This window comes from Natrix helvetica (assembly GCF_964273705.1).
Source record: "Natrix helvetica genome assembly, chromosome: 12".
NCBI lineage: Eukaryota > Metazoa > Chordata > Lepidosauria > Squamata > Natricidae > Natrix > Natrix helvetica.
Window position 1 is genome coordinate 2,064,125 of NC_138556.1, and position 22,250 is coordinate 2,086,374.

Below are 22,250 nucleotides of genomic sequence, written 5' to 3' on the forward strand. Positions count from 1 at the left end.
AGTCCTCACGCTTACAACCACCACAGCATCCCCATAGTCACATGATCAAAATTTGGGCACTTGGCCAGAGGCAGGTATTTATGACCGTTGCAACGTCCCGAGGTTACCTGGTCACCATTTGCAACAGTCCCGGCCAGATTCTGACATGCAAAATCAAGTGGAGGAAGCTGGATTCGGTTAATAACCACAGGGTTCACTTAACAACTATCTGTTTCACTGCAAACTTTGATTAACAACTGTGGGGAAAAAAGGTCATAAAATTAGGTCCGACTCATTTAACAACTCCTTGCTTATAAATTGGTCTCAATTGGAACCATAATTATAGATTATTTAATTACAGATTAACAGAGTTGGAAGGGACCTTCTAGATCATCCACTCCAACCCCCCACCCAAACAGGAGACCCTACACCATTTCTGACAGATGGCAGTCCAGTCTCCTTTTGAAAGCCTTCAGGGATGAAGCTCCCACAACTTCCGAAGGCAGCTTCTGTTTCACTGGTTGATTGTTCTCACTGTCAGGAAATTCCTCCTCATTTCCTGGTTGAATCTCTCCTTGTTCAGCTTCCATCCATTCTTCCTTCTCTGGCCTTTAGGTGCTTTGGAACAAGTCAAGGACAATCTTTACAGGAAAAGCAACTGAGCCTGGGACACCAAAGAGCTTCCCTTGGACACCTCCAGGGAGCAATGCCTTAAAGCAGGCATTCCCAACCACTAATGGGTTGTAGCCACGCAATGGAACCTGCCCGCGCAAGCAGCAGGCTCACAGGTGCACAGCTCCACTAACGCCAGGCAGGTGTGCTCACACACAAAGCTCCATTTATATGAGTGGTGGGTGCACACACACACACTGCTTATGCAAATGAGCTGTGCGCCCACCACACAGAACCCCCCCTCCCCACTCCACAGGGCCCCCAAGTCAGAAAGGTTGGGGACCACTGAGTTAAAGTTATTTTAGCATAATAAAGGGAAGACGGTCTCCTGAAAAGCCCCGTCCTCTGTTTATTAGCTCCACATAGGCATTGCCACCTCCAATTCCCCCCCCCCCACCTTGCTAAGAAATTCTCCCCCCTTCCTAGGAAACCAAGAGGGCGGGGGGCGGGGGCTGCATCCCAGACCTCTGCTGGAAGGCATCCACCAGGGAGAGGATGAGGGGGGACGGTCAGTAACTTTCTCTCACCAGTTTGCCTTCCAGGACCTGGGCATTTTGTGACCAGGGAAGTTGTGAGCCTGATGCGCTCAGTAACACTGCAGGGATGGTTCTGTGTTCCTGAAGTGTGGTTGGTTCCCATCTGTAGAGGCAGCTCTTGACCCCAGACAGGACCCACCAACCAGCCCCAAATGGTCACAGAGCCAGGCTGTTCTCCACAAAAGCCCTCGGGGTTGTGTGCAGCAGATGCCTACAATGGCATAAAGACCAATCGCCCCCTGGGCAGAAAGGCTCCATTCATGCTGGCACGAAGCAGGCACTGATGGCATGAATGGACAAACCGGCCCTTCAGTGGCTTCCAAGCCTTTCTCCTCCAGCACAGAAACGGGGCGGATGCGAGAGGAGGACTAGGAGGCCCCGGGGGCCTTGCTTCCAAGCAAAACCAGAGAGCGATATCTCTTCTTTTAGAACAGTCCCCAGGCCTTAGAAATAGAGGCCAAGGCCACCACTGTTCCTGAGGCTGCCAGGATCTGGTCAAAGGGCTTGACTGATGTTTCCTTCCTGATGAGCTTGATTGCCTTCCTTGGCTCGCCCTGAGCCCTGCCTCTTCCTAGGGCAGGGGTGTCCAAACTTGGGAACTTTAAGACTTGTGGACTTCAACTCCCAGAATTCCCCAGCCAGCTGGCTGGGGAATTCTGGGAGTTGAAGTCCACAAGTCTTAAAGTTCCCAAGTTTGGACACCCCTGCCCTAAGCCCTGTGACCAGTCCCCACCCCTTTATTGAAATAAGTCATATCACGGGCAAGCAGATTCTGATTGAGGTTTTTTTTGGTTCCTCCTGCACAGAACTAAAACCAACTGATACATTTTATTGTTATCAGTCTCCATCTAGTAAAAGTAATCTGTATTGTTGTTTACATTTATTTGTGCATCTTGTTGAGTATCTCAATATTCAGCAAACATACATAGAATTAATACTAAACTCCTAAGTTGGGTTTCTGGCCATTGATGGACAGACAGGAGGAGAAACAGATTTAACTAATTCCTGAAAAGTAAACAATTCTGCAGATTATAACTCTGCAAATTTCTTACCATCCTGAGCTACAATTCTGAATTATAGATGGATGGTGTGAACAAATTCATTTTCTTGAATGCAACTGATATTTGTAGTTGTTAAAATTCTCGGGCTGGAGCTGACCATTGACCACAAGTGTAGCTTCAAGTCCTAACATCCCCCTCTAAGAAAGTTAAGAAGTCCTTTCTTTGAAGTCTGTTGATGATGAAGCAGCAGGAAGCTCTTTAAATTAATGTCTAGAAACAAGTAGAGTAATCAACAGCATTTAATGCAAAGAGAAAGGTGACCAGAGTCTTGATGACTCTTGATTACTGCATCTAATAATATCTTCCCTCCCTAGATAAGGAAATCTCTCTCAATCTCTCTGTCTCTGTCTTCCTCCCTCCCTCCCTCCCTCCCTCCCTCCCCCCACTCTCTCTGAAACTGAAAATCAGAACAGATTCAAATCTGCCTTCTTCACATCCGGTACATAAAAAACTGTTTTGATTTACTCTGTTCTTCCTCAGATGGTTGACCAAACCTGATGTCCATGGCTATTATAGTGTGTAACTCTATCTGAAGGGAATGTTATTTTACTGGAAATTTCAATGCGTTTTTGTAGGTTGTGGCTCATCTAAAGCTAAATGCTCAGCCTCCATTGCAGGCATTGCAAGAAACAGAAATATTCAGCAATCTCTGCTTATGAGGCAAGGTTAAGCCTTTGTGGCCTTCCAAGGAAGCAGTAGCTCTAACCTTCCCTCAACCAAACGAATATGCTAATTGCCCCAGAGTTGAAGTCCAGTTGGTCCTCCCTCAGTCACAATTGTTTACCTGGGAAACTCTTCCCCACATTTCTCACCCTCTCCCACCCCCCTATGTCAGGTGTGGGGAACGGTGGATCTTTTATGATCTGTGAACTTCAACTCCCAGAATCCCTGCACCAGCCATAAATTCCACAGACCGTAAAAGGCCCACCGTTTCCCACCTCCGTCCTAATGTTAACCAAGGACCCTTTTATCTAAGTTCTCAGAGGTGCCTCACAACAGATCCTTCACTTGGAGCTACCAGTGCCAAATACTGTGAAAGATTCTGAAATGGAACGGTCCCATCCATTTTGACTTTGGAAGAAATATTGAGGTCATGGGACCCTATAAATCTTGGCTTTTAGCTGCTTTTAATCTGAATTATTTCAGACTGGATTAAGAGCTAAAATCTGTTTCTTTTATTTGGTTCCTTTATTGGTTCCTGCTGCCAACTAATTTTGACTAGGCATCCACTGCTGTTGCCTTGACACTCAAAGCACTTGGACGGGGGCCAAGCAGAGGGATAATTGGAGCCTGACCTTTTACTAAACCTTTTCAACCTCCTAACATATTGGAACTGCAATGAATTGGAGTTCCTTTATGGAAAAGTGTTATTGTCAGAGAAATCCATTTCTGGAAAAGCAGACAAGAGGCTCTGGTGCTGTTTTCCCTAGACTTTTCAATCTTCAAATCTTCTAGTGACTTTGAAATTATTTGCAATAATATTGCTTCATGGTTTGCTTCTATTTTGGTTCTAGGCGGTTGTACAAAATTTGTCTGGCAGCCTATAAAAATAGATGAATAAATTCATTTTCTAAGGGCTGAACAAGATATTTTGGTATCAATGTTCAGTCAAATCCCTATTAAGTCTCCCACAAATTCTATTTTGTATTGCTAAGTGCAGTAGAAGAGTAAAAAGCCTCTCTTCTCTTTTCTGTCCCTCCATCTCTCCTCCCGAGGGAACATTTCATGATCCGAGATTTACAGATGCTTTTGACCTTTGCTTCAGTTGGCCAGAATTAACACAATACATGTATTTTAATGAGATGCAAAAGCATCTCAATTTGAAGAAATATTATCTTTTATTTTGCAAGGCGAGTCAATTTAATTCAGAGTGTAAACTGTTCCCTTATTTAAAATAGCAATAGCAATAGCTCTTAGTGCTTCACAGTGCTTTAAAGGCCTCTCTAAGCAGTTTTACAGAACCAGCCTATTGCCTACAAAAATGTGGGTCCTCAACCTTGGAAGGATGGAAGGCTGAGTCAACCTTGAGCCAATGAGTTGAACTGCTGAACTGCTGAACTGCCGGCAGCTGGCAGTCAGCAGAAGTAGCCTGCAGTACTGCATTCTAACCACTGCACCCCCGCGGCTCTCATACAAAATACTTAATACTGCATTATCTTCTTAGGGAAGATAGGTACAAATATTCCCCATCATGATAAGAATTTTGAAAAGCAACAATTTTCCCACTGATGTTTAGAGAGGTTGGAGTAGAGGTACTCCTTGACTTTCAACAGTTTGTTTAGTGACTGTTTGAAGTTACAACGGCACTGAAACAGTTACTTATGACCTTTTTTCAGACTTATGACTGTTGTCGTATCCCCAGGGTCACCTGATCAAAATTCACACGCTTGGCAACCAACTCCTATTTATGATGGTTGCGGTGTCCTGGGGTCACGCGGCCCCCTTTAGCGAAGGGCACGTGGACGAGTCAAGAAGGCAAGTCAGGGGACCGGATCCAAAGCCAGCGATGGGACCCACAAAACGACTTCTTTGCACTTGAAGTTGCTGTCCTAAAAAAACTTTCCCTTCCCAGAAAAACAAAGCGATGGATTCCCCTCTCTTCCCTCTGGGCTGACATTGTTCTTCCACATCTATTCCCAAATTAATAAGGTGACATTTCTCTCTGCTTTCAGATCGTCATTGATAGGAATATAAATTTGCTTAATTGAAGAACCCAACCGGAGTTTATCTGCTGCAGTTTCCTCCTGGACTTTATCATCCTGTCTTGCGGCTGGCAGGGAGCTGCTGGGCCCCTGCAAATCACAAGCAAGTCCTGTGTTGATTCATTTAGCAGCTGAGCCCCAGGCTGGCAGAAGGGAGAAAACACTCTTTGCCTTTGGAAACTCCCCCCACCCTCCCCCTCCGTGCCGCCTGTCTCCCTTTCTTTCTTTTTTTTTAAAGAAATGGTTTGGCAAGCCGTCTTCGCTCCCAGGGAGTTGGCAAAGAGAACCACTGCTGCGGCACCGGGAAAGACAGGAAAGGGTTAATCTTCAATCTCACAGCTGGAAAACTCTTTTGAAAAGGGGGAACAATGCGACAAATGCTCTAAGACAGTAATAAAAAAAGAAAATGTTTGAACCCTTTTAACTAAAGTGTGTACTATTTTGGTCTGTAAAATACTATATATAAAAGTATATTAACAACTCCTTGATATTAGGTGATGAGAATCTGTTTCCGCGTGTGATCTACAGTACTCTGAAGATTTTTGCAAAGCTTTTAATTACCAGAGGAGACAGTACTGGACGCCCAGGCCAGTCGGGTCTCTTTTCATACACGAGCATGGATTGCGGATAGAAAAGTTGTATTTTCTTAAAAAGTCAGTAAATCGGCTGCAAAGTACCTAGTTGAATGTACAGATTTAATTTCATGTCCCTCTTCGGTTAGAGCCTTAGAAGTGGGCTTGTGTTTCCTAGTCGGTCTCTCATCTGTATATAAGCAAGCACAACCATTGCGACCTTCCCTCTTGCTCCCCAAAGAGCCAGACTTTTTGAGTTTTATGTCTTTGTTAATTATGAATTTCAATAAATCTTTTTATACAATTTTTTTTCCTGTGGCTTATTGCAGTAAATGGGCCACGTGGGAATTTGCTGCTTGATTTTAAAGTTTTTTTTTAAAAGAACAAACTTGTAATTATTTTAAGAAACTTTAGAAAAAATGAAAATGAATTCGTCACAATGGCTCAGTCCACCAATGCGAAATACTTCGGTGTAAGAGAAGTTGGGGCCTAGTCGTGTGGCTCTACTGCCAGTGTCTCATTTCCAGGCTTCCCAAAAGAGTCTGCTACACCCCTGGAAGAATGGGAGCAACCATGATGGGTAGAAATTACTTTCCCAGGAACAGAACATTCCAGAACACTCCCCAATATTCTCTCTCTCCTGGGAGCCACAGTGACCTGGCCATCCTAGGGGAGAAATGGGAACAACTCAAGAGTTTTCTGGAAAGAGCAGATGTGCATATCTCTTATGGGGTATCTGGTAGATCTGCTTTTTTTTAATGTCAGGTTAATGAGGAGGGGTTTTCCAACCAAGCCCTGTAGTCTGGTTGGTTTTCCATCTCCATTAGATCCTAAGGGAAGATCCTCTTCTAGCTGGGAACTTGCCTCCGCAGAGACTTCTTTCCCTTAAGGCAGGGGTGTCCATACTTGGCAACTTTAAGACTTGTGGACTTCAACTCTCAGCTGGCTGGGGAATTCTGGGAGTTGAAGTCCACAAGTCTTAAAGTTCCCAAGTTTGGACACCCCTGCTCTAAGAAAATGAGGGAACAACCCATAAGCTTGAACAGTACAGACCAGCCCCCCCCCCAATTGGGCATGGATGGGGTCAGCATCCCTGCACATAGAAACCAAGCAGTGCTGGAAAAGGCAAGAAGGAAAGAAGAGCCACGGAATCGTTAATTCAGTATCTGCTGAATGTATTTGCTCAGTCAGCTTTTAGGGCAATTCTTCACGTATCGCGATTGTTACAGGCAGTCCTTGGTTTTCTCCCGTCCATTTGATGACCATCCAAAGTTACAAAGACCCTGAAAAATGTGACTCGTGACCATTTTTCACACGACTGTGGCAGCCTCCCCTGGTCATGTGACGACAATTCAAATGCTTGGCAACTGATTCATACTTATGACGGTCGCAGTGTCCCGGGGTCACGTGATCCCCTTTTGCGACCTTCTGACAAGCAAAGTCAAAGGGGAAGCCAGGTTCACTTAACAACCACATTACTAACTTAACAACTGCAGTGATTCGCTTAACAGCTGTGGCAAGAAAGGTCGTAAAATGGGGCAAAACTCACTTAACAACTGTATCACTTAGCAACAGAAACTTTGGGATCAATCATTACTGGCATCTGTTCCTGGCATCTTCCTGTATCATTTCAACCCAAGATAAGTGCCTGCTTGCTTTGGCTGGGCAGTTGGTACCTGCTGGGAATATATTCGGTACTCCTGGCATGCACCCCTGATGCTCTTTGCTCAGCCCTCCCAGGACATCCCCTCTTCCACCACCATAATGAGGCAGTGCACCCACAATTCGGGGTGGGGGTTGGGCACATAAAATGAAACGTGAGTCCCAAAACATCTCTTTGTCCTCTTAAGAAACTTATATACAGGTTAGGAAGTCACAGTACACATAAAACACGGCAAGTAGACAGACTCCAGGTTGGCAAAGAAGCACAACAAGGCATTATTTAATTTAAACCTCTATGCTGAATAGGAAAAGGTAAGTGTGGTTATAAAAAAGGAGGAAGAAACATCAGCTATGAGAGCTGACGAATTCCATGGATGGAAATCCTAAAAAGAAACACAACTCAACGTGCTTGAGAAACTTTGAAAAATGAGATTATAAAAACCCAGTTTAAGACAATACTACAGAGAAAGAAAAACAAGAGACCCCAGATGAAGCCAGCATGATTGAACAAAGAAATATCTGACAAGCTGAGAGGGAAAAATAGAACAAGTATAAAAACTGATAAGAGGGACATGCAACTAAAACAGAATATCAGCAAATAGCTAGAATCTACAAGGATAAAGTCAGGCTGATATGATAGCTGTCTTCCAGTACCTGAGGGGCTGTCATAGGGAAGAGGTGGTCAACTTATCCTCCAAAGCAACTGAAGGCAGGACCAGAAGTACTAACAGGTAGGAAGATCATGAAGAAGAGATACAACCTAGAACTATTTCCTGACAGTGAGAACAATTCACCCATGGAAGAGCTTGTCCCCAGCATGTGGGTGCTTCATCACTGGAGGTTTTCAAGAAGGGACTGGACTGCCATGGGTCCAGAATGGCTTAGGGTCTCCTGCCATGGGCAGAGGCCAGCCCCATACATGGATGTGCAACTCATAGAGGAAGATGCCCTTACTACACATAACAATAAATTTCGCAGAATTTTCCACATGGAACATGCTTGACAAAGAGGAAACCATGTCCAGTGAGCAAAATCTTATTTCCTATTCATACTATGTGACAATTAACATACGTTTAAAAAAATGACTTGCCCCCAAGTAATGCCGGAATTCTTTTTTCTCTCGTTTCTGCACAAAGCAGCTCATAAGAAAATCTCAGCAGAGGAAAAAATACTGTTTTCTGGGAAAGCCCAGAATGCTTTGTCCAGCTGCATCCTGTTTGGCCAAAGGCTCCTTGGGCTGAAGGGAAACATTCCATGTCCCTTCCAAGGGGAGAGATGCATCTAGAAGACACTGGGCCTATTATGTGCCAATTTACAATGAGTCAGTCAGGCTGAACAAGGGGCAAGGAGTGAAAAACTGTACCAGGTTCAGAAGCTCAAGGCCAACAACTCAGATGACGAGAAGGGCTAAGAGTCAGGGGGTCAGATGGCGGACGTACCTATGCAAGATCAGTCGGAATATCACTGCATCGCCTCCACTTGCCGTATTTCTGTGATAAAAGGGATCTTCCCTCTTGCTCTCAACCTAGACTCGCCTTAATGCAGGGGTGTCCAAACTTGGGAACTTTAAGACTTGTGGACTTCAACTCCCAGAATTCCCCAGCCAGCCATGCTGGCTGGGGAATTCTGGGAGTTGAAGTCCACAAGTCTTAAAGTTCCCAAGTTTGGACACTCCTGCCTTAATGGGACGATGCCTAAAACTGCCAGGCAAATGTGACTGAGGCCTATTGGCATTGGGGGAAGAAGGCAAGACACAGGGACCCAGACTTCCAGAGGGAGCCCTACTTCAGTCTGAGGCGCTTCAAGACAAATACACTCTTCGGAACTGCAAAAGCCAAAGCCATCATGAAGCCTGATTTGACAGAGGTTTTCAACTCTGGATGAACATGTCAAGAACCAGAGCATAAAAACCAAGCCGTGAAATGAAAGCTTAGAAAGGAAACCTTCAGAAGCCATTTTGCTAATGAAGCTGACACCGAAATGCTTAGATTCGTAGTCTGATCTCTACTCCAATATCTCCCCAACCAAAACTGGTAGGTTAAACTATATATAAGCAGCCAACCAATCCCATACTAACTTGTTTGGATGATGTTATCTAGTCGGGTCATGAGATGTCTGCAAACAACAAGCTCAGGGAGCATCAAAAACTCCATACTTCAACCATACCTCAGGGAGCTCTTCCACTCGAACACACACACACACTTACACACTTTCCTGCAGTCAATGAAACTAGCCTTAAGATGTCCAGCAGGCCTGCAAAGCTGCTCTACAGAAATTCCAAATCTGTATTGACTGAATTTTCTGTTTTTAGCTAGATCTTAATTCAAGAAGCCAGCTTAGGGTGCTCTGAGCCCTCGCACAAGAGCAAACTTGGCAAGACACAAGGAACTCCTCGTGTTAGCACCAAGCCTCCTCCACTGAACCATGGAAGAGATCTTGTTTGCAAATGAAAGGAGAATCAAATATGACCTGTCATTTGCCCAGAAATGATGGGCTTCCTTCAGTGTGTCAGGCTCGGGTTTGCTGAAGAGAACTCAGGTCACAGGGAAAGTGGAGGTCCAGAGCCTTCAACCTGTTCCAGCTCCACCCTAGGCTTTGTGGAGAACCTCAAGGCAACTTTCTAAGTTTGGGTCCATGGTCAGGATCCAGAGTGTGAGTGGTGGGAGGCTTTGAGGTCATACACCCAAAATGTGACCCTATTCACTTGGCTGCCAGGACAACGCAAGGGGTGTGACTAGGGGCATGTGGCCCTGGCGCTACAATTCTTGCAATCCTTCCATAAATAATGGAAGAATAATTGCAAAGCAAACAAGACTTTGGCAGGGAAGGTCAAGGGAGAGGCATTATTTTTTGTGCTGCTTTTGTTGATCGCCAACTTGGAAGAGTATCTAAAGGAGTCAGAGGCTACACTATCGTACCTACTCATTCATCCATCATGGAAGACGTGAGGTTCCCGAACTGGACACAGGGAATCCACGTGGAGAGGCAACAGCAGCAACAGCTGTCCCAAAAGAGAGAGAAAAGCCCAGCAAAGGGGACATAACCCAGAAGCCCAAGCCCACCAAGGAGAACTCTCATGCTTAGAGGTGTATGGAGGTTCTCGGTCATCCCGGTCACAGTTGTCTCCAAGATGCTTTTTTCTTCAAAAGGCAACTGGGCTGGTTGTTTTTTTTCCTTGAGGAGGAGGAGGAGGAAGAAGATGTTTTGCTTCTCATCCAAGAAGCTTTACAACTGATGAACCTTCTTGGATGAGAAGCAAAACTTCTTCTTCCTCAAGGAAAAAAAAGAGTCCAGTTGCCTTTTGAAGAAGCACCTTTGAGACGCAGAGCTTCAGTCACGGCCAGGACCTCTGGATGAATATCAACACCCAGAAGACCCCACAGACCCTCCGAAGGGAAAGGTTCCTGCCTCTGCTTTCAAGAGCAGGAAGTGGTGGATGGTGGCAGATGGAGATTCCCACTGAGAGGGTCCAATGGCCAGATAGGCCCATCAAGGAAAGCCTGATACCTGCCTGGCCCACCCATGTCCCATTAAAGCAGTGTTTCTCAACCTTGGCGACTTTAAGTCCCGTGGACTTCAACTCCCAGAATCCCCCAGCCAGCTATGCTGGCTGGGGGATTCTGGGAGTTGAAGTCCACAGGACTTAAAGTCGCCAAGGTTGAGAAACACTGCATTGAAGGAAAGAATCCCAAAACTCTATTTTTGAAAAAAAATCTTTTTCAAAAAAAAAAAATCCTTTCTACTGACTGACATGTAAAAAAAAATGAAACAGCAGGACACAACCGCAAAAACATTGCATGGCTTATGAAGTACGGGAGAGTGCCAAACTGGCACATGCCCAGAGATGAACTCAGGAGCAACCAGAAGCACAGAGTACGTTTATCCTGGAGAAGAGGAGCCATGGGTGGAGACAAACACTGTCTTCAAATACCTCGTGCTGTCATGTAGAAAATGGGAGTGGAATTATTCCCTAATGTTGTAGAAGACAAGACAAGATACAAAGGGCTCAATGACATGGGACGGTATAAGCTGTTCCACCATGGAAGAGGCTGTTTTGGGAGGTTGGGGGAGGGGCTCGTTTCTTTATGGCAGATATTTAAACAAAGGGTGACATAGCAGTAGACTCCTTCACAGGAGAGCGTGATCCCTAAGATCCTCTCCCAAGGTTCTGTGATTGCATTCACACAGCACACGAAGTCAAAACCAAACAAAGCATAAATTGTGATCTGAAAATCACATCTCCTGCTTGTCACCAGCCAAAAAAGGAATGACCACCGATGGCTCTCATTCAATGGCCCTCCTTAAAAATCAAGAGTTCTCTTGAAGCCACACGCAGCTCACAAAGCTACGCCAGAAAACGTTTTAAAGAAGCAGCTTAATTACATCTAGTACAGTTCAATTTTGATGGAGTTAGTCTATTTAAGGCCACTTTCAGAAGACATGTATTGCTTCTTACATTCTCTAAGTCATAATATAATCAAATCAAGTGAAATCCTGTTTGCAATTTTCTTTCTTTCTATACCTTGTGGTTAGCATTCTCAGAGAGATCAATCTGAGACCCTAATCTCTGGGGCTCCCCCACGGTTGAACACATAGTGTTCCTTTTTATGGATATTTTCATGACCCACCTTTGAAAAAACTGAAGCCCTAGATCCCTGCACTTGCTCACTGTCGGATGAAAAGTTAGCAAGCCTCACTTTCTAATCACTTTCAAAATTGCCTATTAACTATCTTAAAGCTATTCGTGATCTTTGGAATGACAAATATGAAAAATCTTCATTGGATAAGTTTATCTTCAATGTTGGTCAAAGGAAAAAATAATTAGAGGCTTAACAACTTAACAAATTTAAAATAAACAGCAAAACATTAAATAAGATTTTGATCTAAGAAAGTTCTAAACGGATTAAGGGTCCAGATAAATTTGGAATATTAAATGTGACTGTAAGATTTTGGAATTAACCATAAAAAAATAAACATCTTCTTATGGGAAATAGACTTATTTTGGCTATCCTGGTTATTCCAAGTCAAAACAAAGAGAAATTATTATTTTTAAAACTGAACACTAAAGGGAACTAAATATGCCAAGCAGACCTCCAAGTGCTTCAATAAACCTCCAAGGGCTTCAACAACCCTCTAAAAGGATGCAAACGACCAGCTGTCTGCGAGGAATATTAATCCTTCCATTCCCCACTATCCTGTAAGAGCTGAAGAAGCTTCTTGGATGAGAAGCGAAACGTCTTCAAAGAGAAAACTCCAGTTGCCTCCTGAAAAAGCAGCTTTGGGATTCTAAGCAGAAGAAAAGCATTCAAGCCTGTTCTTGATGTTAAGTTAATACCGGACACATTGAAGGAGTTTCTTGAAGAATAGAGCCAAAAATTAGTAACTATAATATTGCCACTGTAATGGCTTCTGCTTCTATGAATGGGTTATGCCCAAAATATGTTACTGAATGATAGATGTAGAAGAAATCCCCTGATAAGACAGAGAAAGTACCAAAAGTGGAACTACAAATGAGAAGCCAAGAGAATGGTTTGGAAAAGGGAACTTTACAGTTCTGGATATACAAAAGAAACTGGCCGAAGCTTTAAAAATTAAAAGGGAAACACAAATTACTTGTTTGTGTCCTATATTGGCTCCAGAGGCCTTCCAAAGTCAAAAAGGCCAAGGAGGCAGTGTGGACTTTTGAGCCCTCCTGTCCTGCGGGGGCCCCTTCTGCAGCTCAATATATCTCCATGTAAATTGCCCTGGGTTTTCTGGAGCAGTGACCACCAAGAAAAAGCTACCGCAAAGGGGTATTTGGGCCAATGGAGGGGAACATACGTCTCCCAGGATAATGCTGCAGGATCCAGTCACCAGGATCAGAGAGATTTTGTCTTCTGACTTTTCAGACTTCAGCTCTTCCTCCCTCTAGCAGAGGGGGTGCTTTGGGCTGTGTGTGGTGTTCATTTCAGCCTCCTATTTTTCACTCGATGTCTCAAATCAGCCATTGAGGCTCTCGTGTCTTCTGCTCATCGCCCTGCAATGTCAGCAGCTCGTGCAAGCCCAGCTTTGTGATAATGCAGAGGACTTAGAAATTTTGTTTCCCAGGCAGAAAGGAGGAGGAGGACTCTGAGGACACGGACTTCTTTCTGCCTAAAAGTATCGCTTGTAATAAATTATCGAAAAAGGAGAAAGTGTTACCCTTTGCACAGCACAAGTAGCCAATTAATGGGAGGCTCACAGAACAGTGTCTACAGGGTTCAGATATTTTTTCCCCAAATGGGCATGGTGCCATCGTTCCACTTTTCCTCCATCCCAGCTCTGGAGTTCTAGTGGACCTTCCCTCAGCTGGGTTGGACACATAGATGAGTAGGTTATAAAGCAGTGTTTCTCAAACTTGGCGACTTTAAGTCCTGTGGACTTCAACTCCCAGAATTCCCCAGCCAGCTATGCTGGCTGGGGGATTCTGGGAGTTGAAGTCCACAGGACTTAAAGTCGCCAAGTTTGAGAAACACTGTTATAAAGCATCCCTCTACACCAGCACATTGGCCCATGCACGGTCAGCGGTGTGGAGTCCCTGAGCCACATGCTGCCCTCTAGTCTTGGTGATGATGACCAGTATTAGTTGCACTATTATTTTACTGTATGTTAGGCTTTTTATTTATATATATAGATTTTAGCTGTATCTGTCTATAATAAATATATCCTGCACCACTTATACTTGATGCTTCTCTGGCTGTAAGGCCATCATGATTAAGACTAAAATTGAATTGGGAATTCTTTCTCGGCAGTGAACATCTGATTGTTCTTTTGCTTCTTTCTTTGGGCAGGAGGAGGTCAAATTTTGCCTGGGCTTTGGGGGAACAGCTATAATGAAAAGCTTTTTTCTCCAGAATTTAATTTCGGGGGGCTTTGAGGTTTTCCTCTTTAGACAGCCTGTGTGTGATGCATGTAAGCATTTACCTAGCTTGGGGGGGGGGTTGCTTTGCTTTCGGTATCTTGAATGATTTAATGTGGTGGTGCAGATGGGACTTCTCTGTGGTGTGTTTATATTTAGCCCGAACTTCTCGCCCACCCGCCCCCTCCAAGAATATGGCTAGGCAGCAGAGGCAGGAGTTTTATAGGGACATGCAGAAGTTTTGGAATTCAAAATGTTTCAATCTAAAAATAGACATTCTTTGTTCCAAAATCAAAATAAAGTACCTGTGTTCCAAAAAATCTGTTCTTCCTGTTCAGAACACAGAATTAGATTGTTGTTTTATAGATTATAAAGGAGGGAGAGGCAGTTACTGAAGCATTAGGCTATGATCTAAAAGCCACTATGCTCTCCCTGGCAAAAAACCCAGTACATTCTGGGTTCAAATGCACACAGAGTACAAGGAATTAATGTAATTCTTATGGCATCCTCCTCCTCATTATTATTGTTGTTGTTGTTATTGTTGTTATTATTATTATCTCATTTATATTATCTCTTCTTTAAACATGAAACTCGGTCAACTGAACACTTAAAAATGAATCCCAAATGTCCTATGATGGTTGACACAGGTTGCTGCCAGCATCCTCGGTATTAAATAATAATAACAACAGCAGCAGCAACAATAATAATTATCCTCCATAAGCCATCTTATTGAGGCTATTTTATAGCTCTATAGAAAATATTTATGGAAGAATGTTTTTATATATGGCAACTGCTACAAGATTATTATGGGTCACCCTCAACTTCTGACCCGTTGCTTGGTGACCGTCTGAGGTTATGACAGAACACAAAGAAGCTTCTTACCACCCAGATACAAAGTTCCAACATCCGGATCCTCCCATCCCGTCATGTGACTACATATTTTGGACATTTGGCAACAAACCCACATTTATATCTATTTGCAGATCCCAAGGTCACATGACCACGATTTACAGCTTTTTGCCACTAACTGGATTATGGCAAACAACAGCCGAACGGGTTATCTTAAGAACTGCTGCCTTCACTTAATGGCCATCCTTCGCTTTAATGACCACAGCACAAATGGACGACGCATGTTTATTCCACAGTCAATTCCACAGTTATTCCCCAGGTCCCAACTCCTTGTGAGCAATCCTTTAAAGTCTGCTCCAATTGACCTGGACGTAGCAAAGATAATGGCGGAAAATCTGGCCACTTCTGTCTCTTCTGTCCTTAAGGCATGGGAACAATGCCAGCGGGATGATAGTCCCACTATGCTCAGGGTTCAAGATTCAGCCAAGGCAAACAGTTTCCACAGATTCAAGATACAACAAAAACCACATGATTCCAGCAGGCTCCAGGCCCAGAGAAGGCAGCTTGACACCCAGGGGTTCAAGGCACAATGAAAGCAACACAGTCTCGGGAATGAACTTCTGGTTGGCCCTTTGGGGCCGTTTTTCATCCTTCCTAGCCTGGGGAGGGCAAAAATGGCCTTCCCCCGGCCCTCCAGAGGGGTGAAAAATCAGCTGGCTGCCACGCGCACGTGTGCCGGAGCTTACGGCTGGTGTGCCACCAAATATGGCTCCGTGTGCCACCTGTTTGCCATCACAGGCCTAGGCAAAGCTTTCATTTTGCAAGACTGGGTTCACATAATCTATTGTCAGCAGCTCAATCAAATACAATGCTTCTACACACAAAACATGCTATGCCCAATTTAATATGGATTAACATAATGACCTGATTCATGCAAACTATCAAGGAGCTGGATTTCCACCACACACTGAACCACAAATAACCAACTTTGGTCTCCCATCTTCAGTCTCAATGCTGCGTTCATGAAATAACAAAGTGCTAATTGGCCATTAGACCATCATGGGACAATTGAACCCACAGTTTGGGATGCGTGTTCGGTAATTAGTAGCCTACAGTCCCCTGCCTGCAAGCTGCCTTCAGCCTCCCCCTCCATTCTTGGGTTGCCATGCCAACTGGAGCCCTTTCCCAACCACAGCTCCTTGTGCCACCAAATGCTTCTCTTTGGGAACAGCAGGCGCCTCACGGAAAGTTCCTAAGAGGCACCGAACGGTGGTGCCTGCTGGGTTTTTGCTTCCCACAGCAGAAAAGAAGCTTCCAAGGGAAGTTGAGAGGAAGAAGAGAGCCACGGCTCCTTTCTCCATCCCAGCCAAAGATTATAAATTCACAGATAATTGTGAAAAGTTCACTGCAAATCAACTGAAACCCACCTATCACTGAATTAAACACCAAATACCGGTATTTGATTTCTATTAACTTCTGTCCCTTTAATGCACCTTTACATTTAGTGCTGAACCTTGGGTAGGGAGTGTTTCCAGGTTTTGAGAATGGGGAGGACATCAGGGCTAGGAACAATGACTTTGGACCTCTGGTTTAGTCTGCTGACCTTAGGGCTTTTTCCTACACAGTTCCTGACGCCTGGAAGTTTTCCTGTACATGCAACCCTGTCTAAAATCCATGGTTCAAAAATGAGAGACACCACTTTTCTCCATCCAACATACTTGAAATATAGGACATGATTTGCTCAATCAATCTCCTTCGTAGTCACATCCCTGCATTCTGATTGACTCCCCAATGTGCGATCTATACCTCATTCCAATAGATAAACAGCTGCTGCGTCCCCTTGCTAACCATTTTTAATTGTAATCATCTGTAATTTTTGTGTGACTTCAACTTTTTCAATCCTGGCAACTGCCTGGACCACTCCCTGCAGTTTTCTTGGCAAGGTTTTTGAGACGTGGTTTGCATTGCCTCCTTCCAAGAACTGAGACAGAATGACTGGCTTAATGTCCAAGGCAAGACCATTTATTTGATTGATTTATTTGTATCTCACCTTTATTACTTCTATAAATAGCTCAAAGTGGCGAACATATTCAACACGCCTTTCTCCTCTTCCTATTTTCCCGGTAACAACAACAACCCTGTGAAGTGGGCTGGGCTGAGAGAGAGAGACTGGCCCAAACTCACCCAGGTGGCTCTCCTGCCTAGGATGGGACTGGAACTCAGACTCTCCTGATTTCTGACCTGATTCTTTTGTCACCAGGCTGGAACTAAAGCATCAAACGGCTTGGTTTTGAACTTTATTGTTTTAATGTATTTAGTGTTATTTATTGGTTTTACAGTTGTTGTAAGTCTCACAGAGTTGCTTAACATGAGCAGCCATATAAAGCCTTTAAATAAACATATTTATATTCTAATAAGCTTTATCAATAGAAAGATCTTCAGGTTAAAATACTTGCTAGGTCATTTTCGACAACTATGGGTTCATGGCCCCTAGGTAGACATGGGTCGTATTTCAAATCCTTGTTCCATGTGGCAGAAGCCGTAACATCAGCCACATAGATCCTCTCGGTTAAAGAGAAGAACTGTCAGAATCAACTTTTACCTGCCATGTCACAGAAGGCTACAGTTTGGTTAACCATGTTCAATTTATCAAACTACAACTGGCTAAATTTGTGGAATACACTACACTATCGGTGACAATCCATAAGCCACCATGACAAGATTTACATAACAGGCAAGCCAAAGTTGTGCAAACATTAAAGCATAAGCATGGCAAACAGCATTTCCTGCCCTGCCCTACTCCCTCCCCCAACATTACTACAAGTTCTATTTAGTTTCTTTCCCAAATGCTCAGAATTTATGGATATGTTTTTAAGTTGACCTCCTCAATCCAGAGATATACTGTATATTACTAAAAAAGCCTATTGTAGAGATATGTCTCGTGCATGCCTCTGCAGGGTCCAGGAAACACACCTGGAAGCCACAACCCCTGACTTAAGTGTCAAAGGGCTGCCGAGCAAGAGATTGTAGGGCTGCAGCCTGAAAGTTGGGGAAAAATGTCCCCAAAGACATCAATGGGAAGGTCCTTTCATGTCCCTGCCAAGGAACCACCTGCCCATTTTCATGAAACCACCAGGAGTCCAGTTCAACATAAAGGAGCACTCGCTTTTTATCCATTATCCTCCGAATGACTCCCCAGGAAACATACCCACTCACAGGCCAGTCACAATAATCAAAACTAACACAGGAAGTGAATGATTTTCATTAACCTCCTACGGCATTCTCCAAAAGATCACATAAGCCACATTAGTGCTCAATTGCCTTTTAGAAGAGATCCAGTCCTTTTCCATCCAAGAAGCTGCCCTTAGCTACCAAAGGCACCACCAGGATGGAGGCAAAGGAGGAAAACCTGGGTGGGAAGCCAACAGCCTCTCCCTTCTCCTCACCCTAGGAAGGAAGCCGGAGAAGCCCTGCAAGATCCATCTACTCCACTCTCCACTCTGCTGGCAGCCCCCTTGCCCACCGGCTTCATCTGGGTGCAAGGCAGCAACAGTCTCAGACCACAGGACCCCAGCCTTAGTCTGGCCTGTGCAGCGGCAACACCTGGAGGCCTTCAACTCAGGAATTCCAACAGCCTTTGCTGGAGATTAGACTAAAGAAAGCAGAGTCCCTCTGCATTTGCACAATGACCTTCCCCAGCCTCACCTGCGGGAAGGAAGCCCAGCCTGAGTTCCTGGGTCTCAGAGCCCCAGACTTTCTCTGCACCTGCAGGCTTATTTCTAGGGCCCAGCAGGTTGGCAGGCATTCCCTTCACTAAGCCTAGCAGTCAATTGATTTCAATCAGATATCGATACCTTCATTGCATATCCTCGCATTTAAGGATGGGATAGATCTGGGTGGGGGGATACATATACATACATTCAAATTTGCAAACCTGATTTAACATAGGTGGATTTTCAGGTTCCCACAGGCTGAAGCAAATGAAGATGGTGATGGAGAGCAAGAGCCTCCTTTCGCTGACCTTGCCATCTTTTAGCTTTTATTGATTCGATTGCAAATTCTTTGTTTGATTGCTGTGAGACCCCCAGTGTCATTGATAGTCAGACGGCACACAAGTTTAATAAATTATTATTATTACTGTTGATCGAGCAGTCAGCCATACGTTTAGAATGGATTTGGCATTTTTATCCACCTATTGAGTCCTTCCCTAGGACCAGGAATAGCCAGGTATTGTTTGAGGGTGTTAAAGGTACTGTCATATGATGTAAGTATTATTATTATTACTATTTTAACCTCCTATCGAAATATTGATTTATATATGCTAGTATATACTATAACTCAGGAAAAAAATCATGATTTCAAATGCAGGAATGATCCTGACTGTTATCAAATAGGAAAATATTTCTGCAGCCACACAAGATGTGAAGATGATGCAAAACTATTTCTTTCTAGCCTCCGCTCATCCTAAGTGACATCCTCTCTGAAGAGGAGGCAGAGCTCTGCCAATGGAGGCTCCTCTTAGGCAAAGACAGCATCAGAGCCAGAGAAGGCATTTTCAAGCCAAAGGGCTCCCTGCTTCAAGTGTGCTCAAGTTGGGAAGAAGGCCAGTCTCCCTGCAAGAACAAGAACCTGTCTAAACACAGGAAAAAGCCACCCCAGGGGGAAAAGAAGGGAAGGGGGGCAGGGAAGCCCCACCTGCAAAGAAATGGAGCTGCTCCCAAATTGAGGAACAAGATCCCAGGCAAGAAAATGGGGCCTTTCTCTGTGTGTGGGGTTCTAGCTTAGGGATCCCCCAGGCCAGCCAACCAAAGGCCTCTTCCACTTCGGGAGGGTGGGACTGGGTCCCCTTCCTTAAATCCTGCTATCAGGAGAGCCAAAGGCCCTTTGGAGGGGAGCTTGAGGGGAAGCCGGCCACCCCCTCAGATGCTCTGGGTGGAGGAAAGGGCTGCTGTGCTCTCGGTCAGAAGCCTGGAGGGCCCGGCCAGCGCCCAGGGAGCGGAGTCTGGGGGAGCCCCTACCTGCCGCCCCCCTCCCAGCAAAGCTCCGCTCCTCTCAACCACCTGTGGAGGGAAAAGGGGCTGCCGGAGGTGCCCGGCCCAGGCTGCGGCCCCTGCTGCGACATGCGGGACTTCCTTGGGAGAGGCCCGGGGGCTGCCCTGCTCTCCCGGAGACAGGCGGATCCCCGGCAGGTTCGGCAGGCAGCGGACAGGTGGCTCCTCCACGGCAGAGCGGGAGCTCCCGGGACCCTCCTGCCCACCGCTCCAAGGGTTAAAACTGCAGCAGACGGCCTGCATCTGGCTCCCAAAGGGGCAAAGGGGGGCTTCTCCCTCGGCCGGAGCCGAGAGCCGCGCAGGCCGCCCGCAGAGCCCGGGGAGAGGAGGGGCGGCTCGGCGGCGGCGGCTTTCGCAAAGTGGAGCATCCATGACAAAGCACCGGCCACCAACCGGCGGGCGGCCCTGGGCGGAGAAGGGGAGCCGGCCGCTCCTGCCCGGCAAGCCCCCCGCCTCCCCCGCTCCGGCCTCCCGCGGCTTCTTACCTTGGAGACCGTCATGCAGAAAGTTCTCTCGGCGAAGCGGGCGACCCTGGCCAAGGCCGGCGGGAGAAGCCGGGCTCCTTCCTCCGGATTCCGAACGGCAGCCGGCGCTTCCCTGCGGAGGAATCGGCGTCAGAGGCTGAGGAAGCCCAGGGTCCCCCCCGCCCCGCCCCGATCGCGCCCGCCTTCCTGCGCCCGAGGAGCCGCGCGGAGCCTCGGTGGCGGCGGGACTGGCACTGCCGCTAAGCCCGGGGAGCGTCGCCGGCCCTCTGCTGCCCAACGGGGCGGGGAAGGCGGCGCCCTCCGCGCCCAGCGCTCCGCAGCCGCCAGCGCCGCCTCCTCCTGCCGCCGCCTTGGGTGGGTCTCTGCGCCGGCCGGCGGCGCGGAGTGGGAGAGTCCGGGCGGGCAGCCTCCAGGGCCGCACGTGGTGCCGCCGCCGCCGCCGCCGCCGCCTCCTTCTCGCCCAGGGCTGCCGGGCTGCCAAGCGGCGGCATCCTCTGGCCGGGAGGAGCCTTCCTCCTTCCCGCGGCGCTCTCGGCATACCCGGGGGCGGAATCCGGCTGAGGCCGAGGGAGGGATCGAGGGGGGCTCCCCGCGGGGGCTGCCAGAGGCCCGGTCGGCGACTGAGGGCTTCGGGGCCCGCCTGGCCTTCCCGCCGCAGCTTCAGGAAGCTGTGTCCGACTGCGGCTCTTCGGGGCCGGCGGAGCCAGGCAGGTGCCAAGGCCCGAGGAGCCGCCCTGGATCGGGCTCGCAGACGGAGAGCAGCCGAGGGTCCTTCCTTCTCCCCCCGGGCCGCCTGGCAGAACCGTCTCCCCCCGGCTGGCGCAATGAAGGAAGCAGCGCCCGGCCAGCCTTTCCTGCAGGCGAGGCCCGGAGGAGCGAGAGGGGCCGGTCCGGTGCGCGGAGCTGACGGGGGAGGAAGCCTCAGTCTGACAGCGGCCGAGGAAACCTCCGCGCGGGCCTTCCCGCGAGTGGCCGGAGCGGCTGTTGCTGGGGAGGCCCTTTTGCCGCCCTCGGACGCTCCCCGTGGCTCTTCTCCGGGAGGCCTTCCTCACTTGCGGAAGGGCTGGGATGGGGGAGGGCGAGGGGGCTCCGCTCTGCAAGACAGAAGGACAACTGCATGGCCAACCCTGGCAGAAACGTCGTGTGACTTTCCAAGTTTGTCTGTACAGATTAATCCTCGATTTACAACTGAGCCCAACATTTATGTTGCTAAGTGAGACATTTGTTAAGTGAGTTTTGCCCCATTTTTCTCATCACAGTTGTTAAAACGAATCGTTGCAATTGTTGTTAGTAACAGGATTGTACGGTGAATCTGGATTCCTCACTGACTTTGCTTGTCAGAAAGTCTTAAAAGGTGATTGTGTGACCAGGGACACGGCAACCGTCATAAATATGAGTCAGCTGCCAAGTGCATGAAATTTTATCACGTGAATACAGAGACACGGCAATGGTCATAAGTGTGAAAAATGGTCATAAGTCACTCTTTTCAGTGCTGTTGTAATTTCAAATGGTCACTAAACAAACTGTTGTAAGTCAAGGACCACCTCTATTCCCTGATGCTTCTGGTCACAAAGGAGCGCCGAGAATACAATGTTAGAAGGATAAGATTTTTTTTCCTGACTTTAAATAAAATAAATATGGAAACAAATTACAATTACATTTTGCAGCCCTAAACTTTAAAATCAGTTTGGGAGTCAGATTTTACAGTACTTCATACCTTACTTTCCATACAGTTGGTCTTCCACCACCACCCCTTCCCCCCCTCCACCCCGTGTCCCCACCCAGACAAATCAAGGGGCAAGTC

General features: G+C 46.6%; 1 protein-coding gene across 1 annotated transcript in view; it reads right to left on the bottom strand.

Moving 5' to 3' along the window:
• CORO2B (coronin 2B) overlaps positions 1-20,872 on the bottom strand; it is a 92,196-nt gene extending 71,324 nt beyond the window's left edge. Inside the window, exon 1 of the mRNA XM_081965222.1 lies at positions 20,447-20,872. Coding sequence (XP_081821348.1) covers positions 20,447-20,461 — 15 coding nt within the window. The 5' untranslated portion in view covers positions 20,462-20,872. The remainder of the gene's footprint in view (positions 1-20,446) is intronic.
• Positions 20,873-22,250: the final 1,378 nt, after the last annotated feature.